An 8,659-nucleotide genomic window follows, 5' to 3' on the forward strand; every position below is an offset into this window, starting at 1 on the left:
GAAGAATTTAAATTTATTATTTAAAAAGTTATTTAAAAAGTTATGTTAACACAAATTTAATTAGTTATGTAATTTTTTTATTTGTTATGCTATTTTTATTTATATTATAAGCATATTGAATCTTGACTATATCTCGGATGCAGTGCCCCTGTCTTGATTCCTTGCACGTATCTCGGATGCACTGGTCCATGTCAGAATATGAACATATCTCGGATGCAGTGTATTCGAGATGCTCTCTTGTTCATATCTCGGATGCACCCGGGATATGACCAGCGCATCCCGTATCACAAAATGGGGTTAGTGCACCCGTTTTCCACTGTATCCGAGATATGAATCTAAATGTATTTTGGTAAATACTTATACGTTTATTTAAATCGGTAAATATTATATTTTTTAATTTAAATAAAAAAATTCGTAAATCGAACATACTCTTAATATTTTTTATAATTTTAGAAAAAAATTTGATTTGAATTATAATAAGAGAGTAACATATAGTATATTTTAATTGTAAAATGAGTAATATATAATAGATTAAATTAGACTCTCTCTTTATAGTATCCTGTTAGTCTCTTTTTGGTAGATGTACAATAATACATAATGAGAGAGAGAGGGAGAAAGAGAGGGAGAGGGGGAAACACTGAGTGGGGTAGATCTAGGATTTTACAAAAAAACGATCCTGGGGTTTGGAATCGAGAAGAGTATCAACGCTTGGAACACGATTCTTTCTCTATTTTTGTTGACAATTTGCCGTAAAATATTTCAAAAAAGGAATTATTTCACTTGTTCCATTGGACAGGACGAATCAACGACATCTATCTGGCGCAGAAGATGAAAAATGAAAAGATTCACATGTTTGCTTTTATTCGCTATACGACGAAAGGGGGGCGATAAAGGCCATAACTGAAATGCATCAGATGAGACTAAGAGAAAAGATTATCTACGTAGGTGAGGCTAAGTACAAAAGGGTTACGGGAGGGAAGGACACTGGGGTATCCAAAGAAGACCTTATAAGAACTGAGGTGGAAAGCAGGCATCCTCGGAGAGGTGAAAGTCCAACAAGAGTGGAAGATTCTAGGAATGCTACGCCCGTAAACGACCCCCAGAAGAATGGCGGGACGAAGAAGGTTGAAGTACCAATAGCGAAGGATAATTTTGATTGGCTGTTGAGGAGCTTAGTAGGGGGTACGACAAAAGCCATTGACTTCGAATCATTACGGAGAGCTATCGTTAAGAACTTTCCTCATGTTGAAATCAGGGTGCTGGGAGCGTACAAAGCCCTATTAGTATTTGATACTGTGAAGAATGTGGAGGAGGCGTTTACCTTCAAAATGAATAGTTTCCTCAAATTCTTTTACAGTGTGTGGAGATGGGAGGAATCTGAGTGTAGTGCGATTAAAAGAGTATGGTTAGAATGTTATGGAGTGCCTTTACATGTCTGGTCAGTGGAAACTTTTAATACGATAGGCAGTCTATGGGGGGAAGTTGTCAAGTGTGATGAAATGACGAAGTCTGCCTTATCTTTCAGTGTTGGCCGAGTGTTAATCGATACTAGTATCTTTGACGATATTATTAAGGAACGAATTCAGATCACAGTAGGCACCAGTGACTTCGATGTCTTTGTTAAGGAAAGTGGACGTGAAATTCATAGAGACGAATGCCTACTACAAGATGTATGCGTTACGTCAACGTGTGAATCTTCTAGTTCACATGTAGGCGGAATGTTGTCAATGGCAGCAAAATGGGATCCGGTGGCTGAGCTAATCATCGCACGAGAGCATGATGGAGATGAAGATAAAGGTAGAACGGTAATAACAGACACGTTTTTGAATGAATGCAATAAAGAGAATTTATGTCCGGATCAAGTGCAAGGCTTAACGGCTCCATTCAAATTTAAAAGATTTAAAGAGGCGGCTGATTGTGAAGGATTTGATAATTGTATTGAGTGTGAATCAGAGAGAACCGTTTCAGAGGTGTGTCTTGATAATGGAAGTGGGGCCAAAATACTAGAAAGGAGGGTACAAGGTGGGAAGGAGCTGGGGTTGTTTTTAAAAATAAGGGAGGCCCAAAAAACTTGTAACCAACCAGATGTTATGATGGGCCACTTAACTGGTGGGAAAGTGCAAGCTTTTAGGCTAGACGGGTTGCTGGCAGGTGCTTAGCTTCAACAAGTTTGCGCACGAGTTCCTGGGCCAGGTCAGGAGCATTCACGCGCATCAGGGTAAGGGCAGCAGCTCCATTGTATCGGTAAGGCAACGCAGCATGGGAAAGGATGCGCAGCCTCTCCTTCGAGACTCGAGGAAGCTAACATGGACGCGCAGGCTGTGTGTGACTCGTGTCTCGGTGNCCAGAACTACGTTGATGGAGGAAGCATGGCGGCGCGGAATAAGCTGGCTAATTCCGAGGACGAGCTGGAAGTGGAGGGGTCCTGCAGTGAAGTGAGCAACCGGGGTAAGCTAGGAGGTCAAGACATGTTGTGCCGGGGTAGGGAGAGCAAGGTGGGAGAGGTAGGAGGTCAAGATGATGGTGTGGGTCATGAAAACATAAACAAACAGGTTATAGAGGATGCTGGTTCTGAGACAAAAATTGAAGGAATAAAACCTAACTCTGATCAGAGGCTGACACAGGAAATACAGTCAACAGAGAATATGAAAACGTGGAAGCTAGCAACGGAGTCTGGGGCGGTTTTTTACGATGATGAAGAAGACATTATGGCTATTTTACAAAGACAAAATGAGGCTATTGCAACAAAAAGAAGGATGGCAAAACAAAAGGAGAAAGCTAGGAAGAGCAGGCCCAAACAACATAATAAGGTGTGTAGAAATTCCTTTAAATGATTTATAGTTGTTGGAATATTAGAGGGCTAGGAGGGAATGGAAAGATGAGTATGGTAAAAGATTTGAAGAAAAAGTATAGGTTGAATATGTTAGGCTTGATTGAAACCAAAAAGGAGGTAGTAACTAAATTTGATGTAGCATGTTTGTGGGGTTGTGACACGGTGGATTGGGAATATGTGGGATCAACTGGAGCCTCTGGTGGTTTATTGTTGATGTTGGATAATTTATTTTTTGTACGGTCGAATTGCTATAAAGGGGATGGCTGGCTTTGTGTTGAAGGTTTGCTGACAAACTGTAATTTTAACTGTGCGTTCTGTTTTGTATATAGTGCACATGTGCAGAGTGAGAAACTGGTGATGTGGGAGGAATTAAGCTATATGGTGGGTTTATGTCAGGTTTCGTTTTGCTTCATGGGAGACTTCAATGAGATCTTACGGCTGGAGGAAAGGAAAGACGCCGTTAGTCTACCAGCATCAGCTGAGGATTTTATGGAGTGGGTACAAGACTTACAGCTCATAGACTTACCGCTAACTGATAGAAAATTCACGTGGTTTCGAGGCAAATCTTGTAGTTGCATTGATAGGATGATGGTCAGCTTGGAGTGGCTTGAGGAGTTTCCAGATACTCGATTGAAAGGGGGTCCGAGAGGCCAATCGGATCATTGCCCGTTGATTCTAGAAGATACAAGACTTTGGGCGGGTACAAGACCTTTTCGTAGTCTAGATTCCTGGTTTACACATGAAGGGTTTCTGAGGATGGTAAAGGATGAGTGGAAAAACTTGGGTGATGACCAATTCACAAATAAGCTGAAGGCTTTGAGAGTACTGCTAAGGAGATGGCACAAGGACAATTTTGGGGATATGAACAGCAGGATAAAGAAGTTTGAGGAAGAGATAAAGAAGATTGATGATATCGTTAGTGCGGGTTCTTATGACAAAACAATGGAGGCTAGACGGAAGGCTCTTGTGACTTGCTGTGCGAAGTGGTATGCTAGAAAGGAGATTCGTTGGAAGCAGATGTCTCGATCTCAACATGCTAGATATATGGACAAGAACACCAGGTACTTCCATAACCTAGCATCAGCTAGAAGGAGGAACAATAGAATTGATTCTTTAGTGATTAGTGGAAGATTGGTGTGGAATCAGGCCAGAATAAAAATTACGATTACAGGATTTTATAAAGATCTGTATCAGTAGGAACATGCTCCTTTTATTAGCATCCGTGATGGGTTGGTAAAACAGATTGAGGAGGAAGAGGCAGCCGTGCTAGAGGTAATGCCAACTCCGGAGGAGATACGAGAGGCGGTTTGGGATTGTGAGTCAAGTAAAACTCCGGGTAGTGATGGCTATAATATGAACTTCATAAAGAAATGTTGGGACGAGATTGGCCAGGAATTTACTACAACTGTATTGGGTTTTTTTCAGAGTGCGAAGCTACCAACAGAGGCTAATGTAACTTGGGTGGCGCTAGCTCCAAAATTTGTGGGGGCAAAGAAAATCAAAGACCTAAGACCGATTAATATGGTTGGTTGTATTTATAAGGTGATATCAAAAGTGCTGGTAAGAAGAATGCGCCTAGTGATGCCATGTTTAGTGGGGGAGACCCAGTCTGCGTTTGTAAAGGGCCGCAAAATACATGATGGTGCTCTCATTGCTTGTGAGACGGTCCAATGGCTAAAGCTGCGAAGGAAGCGAGCAGCAATTATCAAATTAGACTTTCAGAAAGCTTATGACAGGGTAAGATGGAGCTTTGTGGATATAGTGCTACAGAAGATGGGCTTTGAACTTAGATGGAGGACATGGGTGAAGGAATGTGTGACCACAGCGTCTATGTCGGTGTTGATTAATGGGTCACCTTCCAAGCCGTTCAAGATGGAGAGAGGACTCAGACAAGGAGATCCCCTCTCTCCTTTTCTATTTGTCCTTGTCGTTGACGTTTTGCACAGGATGGTGGGTGAGGCAGTAAGGAATGGACGTATTTCTCCATTGCTGGTGGGACAGGACAACATAGAGCTGTCACATCTCCAATTCGCAGATGACACGATCTTGTTCTGCCCTCAGGATATGGAGACAGTATTGAATTATAAGAGACTTCTGCGTTGTTTTGAGTTAATGTCTGGCTTGAGTATTAACTACGACAAGTCAAGCTTGATTTCAGTCAACTGTGAGAAGGAATAGGTGACTAATATGTGTGGTTTGTTGGGATGTACTGAAGCTGCGTTACCGGTTAGGTACTTGGAAATTTCCTTAGGCGCTAATCCTCGGTTGGTGAAGACCTGGAAACCGATCATAAACAAGGTGGAAGATAAGTTGAGCTTATGGGAAGCTAAATCTCTTAACAAGGCTGGTAAATTGGTTCTCATCAAATCTGTTCTAAATAGCCTTCCGATTTACTACTTAAACTTGTATAAGATGCCAAAAGCGGTTGCAAAAAAGATAATTGGATTACAAAGAAGGTTTCTGTGGAGTAAAGAAGATGGGAATAATGGCATACCACTTATGAAATGGGAGGTGGTTCAAGCTCCTAAGAAGCTAGGTGGGTTGGGGGTCGGAGATGCGCTACTCAAGAATGTGTTGCTTCTGTTCAAGTGGTAGTGGTGATTCTCTAAGGAGGACTGCCTATTGTGGAAGAATGTTGTTTGTTCTTGTAATTATTTAAACCCAACTTTAATGATGTCACAACAACCTTTACCATCTATAGGAGGCCCATGGAAAGATATTTGTCAGCTTAATATGAAGGAGCAACAGGTGAGAAATATGATGATTGGTGATTTGTCTATGGAGGTGAAAAATGGCAGACGTATTCGTTTTTGGGAGGACGGTTGGCTGCAAAGTGACTCTTTAAAAGATAGTTTTCCAAGACTATTCTCTATTTCAAACCAACAAGGATCTGTAATAGGGGACTATGGGTTCTGGGATGGTTAGAGTAGGTATGAAACTTCGAATGGAGGAGAGAATAATTTTAATGGAAGTTAGAGTTGCTCAACCAACTTCATGACCGTTTACGGGTTGTGAAATTGTCGGTTGATAAAGAGGATTTTGTCATATGGAAATTTGACAAAAAAGGTATTTTTTCCACTAACTCATTTGTGCAGGTACTACAAAAAGAAACTCTCCCAGAAGACATCACAAGTTACAGTTTCACTAGTACCATATGGAGAGACCTGATTCCTCCAAGAGTTGAACTTTTTGCATGGTTCGTTTTAGTTGGCAAGGTCAACACGAAGGAGAGACTGAATAGATTCGGGATTATTAATTATAATGATAATATCTGTGTGTTGTGTAAAAAGGATATAGAATTTGTGCATCATTTGTTTTTTGGTTGCGAGTTTACATGGCATGTGTAGTGCGCTTGGCTAACGTGTGATGGTAGAGACTGGACTATGCCGGGAACTGTTAAAGAATTTTTTGAGTTGAAGAGATCAAGATTATATCATATTTGAGCTACAGAGTTTGGGGCGGAGTTGATCCGTTTGGTTGTTGATGACAATGTCGGAGATGACAACGGAATATACCTTTTATTGTGTTTAGTATCTCGTGTTTATATGTTCTCTTTTTCTACTTGCTCCACGAAATGTGTTGAGTTCATTTGGTTAAAAAAAAAAGACTCTCTCTTTATAGGTTGATTAGACTGCTACACTTTCTCATAAAATTAAAAAAAGTTGTGTTTAAAGAGGTAGCCTGTCTCATTCATATCTTAACATGCATTGCATTTTTAATTTTAGTTAGGAAAGTAAAAGAGGGATGAAAAGAACCAAGAAGCATAGATTGTATGTGTGTAAACACCATAATTGAAGGAGAAAAGTGAAATGCTCGTGCATGGGAACATAATCAAGAAGATTAATCATTTCATGGCCTGCAGTAGTTCTATAAATAAAAAGTTAGTGGAATCTGGTTGATGAAGATTGTTGTGGACCCTCCAGATCAGGGTCATTTGCGCATTCTATCATGTCTCATTCCATTGCAAGATTGAAGGAAATCTCCCTGAAATTAAATTCGATGATAATTACCATAAAGGCATTGTGTGGTTGCAAGTTAAGGCTTCATCTGAATGCGTTAATATATAACTTGCAAGCAAAATTAATTCAACATACAATTTGCGTGTTAAAGTTCATTTTTATTTATGATGGCGAATTGGAATAAAAATGTAATCAATCATAGGCCTGAATATCATCGGATGGCCACACCCACATCACTTCCTTTTCACATGCGATGAAAACATTTTGAACCTGTAAAGCTAGACCATTCACAATTTCACACTCAATAGTCATCTCAACTCATCATCATCATTATTCGTACGCTGGTTGGTGTTATTATCTCACCCCAATTTTTTTTTCATTTCTTATAAGTTATAATACTTCTCAATTTAAAAAAAAAAAGGTAATGTTAGGTAGACCAGAAAAATAGTCAGAACTTACCTTATTTAGCATTAATTAATTATCGCAACAATTAATGAATATTAAATAAGACAAGTTATGACTGTTTTTGGCTGATTTTCTTTAGTTACACAACATTTCCGAAAATAAAATAGTAAACACAGCATAACAGAAAAAGTAGTAATAAAAAGTAAAAACGTCACTTTAATTACTCTTAAACCTTTAGTTACCACAAAATACTAAAAAGTAAAAGCCACCCAAACTAAAAGATCAAAATTACAGGAAGACCGGAATTTACACAGAGAAGGATTCACATATTTTCCTTTCCTTTTTTTTTTTTTTTCACACACTACANAAAACCTATCCTTTTTTATTTCAAAGTAATCAAAACGGTTGAAATCGTAGTCCGGAAATCACGGTGCTCCCTTGTTTGCGTAGGTATTGACGAGAGCCAAAGCGTTGCTCGTGAACTTCTTCACCTTCGTGACGCGGTCGCACACGTCCGCCTTAACCGGACACTCCGCCACATCCTGGAATCCGTCCGTACAAGTCTCTTCGTCGGTGAGTGCGGCGCTCATCCACGTCTGTACGTTGCTCATCTGGAACAGGAACGAGCCGGCGCCGGTTCCGGCGGCTCCAATTTGCCGCATCTGCTTCAGCGAACCGCGAATTTCGTCGACGGCGTCACCGAGATTCGTGAAACAGTCGTGAAGCGCGGAGGTTGCGCGCGAATCGGCGGTGTAGTCGGCCTCGCGAGTGAGGTTGGAGACGTAGGAGGCAGTGCGGTGGACCTTGGAGAGTGTGACGGCGATAGCGACGCGAGCGAGCTGGCCGGGATCCTGCTGGACCGCATTGGCGTAGCGAGAGAGGGAGGAGTAGCAAACGTCCGGGTAGAGCGTGTTGTTGCAGCTCGTTCGGATGAAGGTTGTATCGCCGTCGTCAACTGCGGGTGCAGCGGGAGATTCGGCATCGTTAACTGCGGTGACTGTCCGGTGGAGGTTCGAGAATGTGGCTAGCAAGCAGAGAAGGAAAAGGAAGAGGAGACAGTGAGGCCGTTGAGTTCTCATGGTTGGTTTGTGTTTTCTCTTTTTCCTTTTTCTGTTTCGTTCTGTTAAGAGTTTGTTTTTGTGTGGGGAGAGAGAGTGAGAGGCGGGGTTTTGTAGGCATTAGTTATGGATGGAATTACCTCATGCCCAATGTATTTGGTTTTAATAACGAGAATGCCATCACCCTCTCTCTTTTTTATTTATTTAAATAAAAAAATACTTTTATAAGCTGTAAGAGTCTAAGAGACTTTGTAATTTTATATTTAGCAAATTGCTTAACGAAAAATCGAAAATTGACCTCTATATTTTGTTTTATTTTTCAAAATATTTTGATTGTTTAAAGAATAAATTCACAAAAATATTTATTGGTTTAAAATTATTAAATCTAAGAATAAAATATCTTA

The 8,659-nt window shown here is 40.5% G+C and overlaps 2 protein-coding genes across 2 annotated transcripts; one reads left to right on the plus strand and one right to left on the minus strand.

Moving 5' to 3' along the window:
* LOC107632997 lies at window positions 2,307–5,011 on the plus strand. Its single transcript, XM_016336630.1, has 3 exons — window positions 2,307–2,810; window positions 3,176–3,894; window positions 4,051–5,011. Exons 1-3 carry the CDS (start codon window positions 2,307–2,309, stop codon window positions 5,009–5,011), a joined length of 2,184 nt encoding a protein of 727 aa, XP_016192116.1.
* LOC107630348 (21 kDa protein) lies at window positions 7,583–8,338 on the minus strand (the record flags this gene model as incomplete). The annotated part of the gene is given in 1 exon segment (XM_016333447.2): window positions 7,583–8,338. A coding segment is annotated over 1 exon segment (654 nt). The 3' UTR covers window positions 7,583–7,622.

Source organism: Arachis ipaensis, chromosome B03, assembly GCF_000816755.2.
Source record: "Arachis ipaensis cultivar K30076 chromosome B03, Araip1.1, whole genome shotgun sequence".
NCBI lineage: Eukaryota > Viridiplantae > Streptophyta > Magnoliopsida > Fabales > Fabaceae > Arachis > Arachis ipaensis.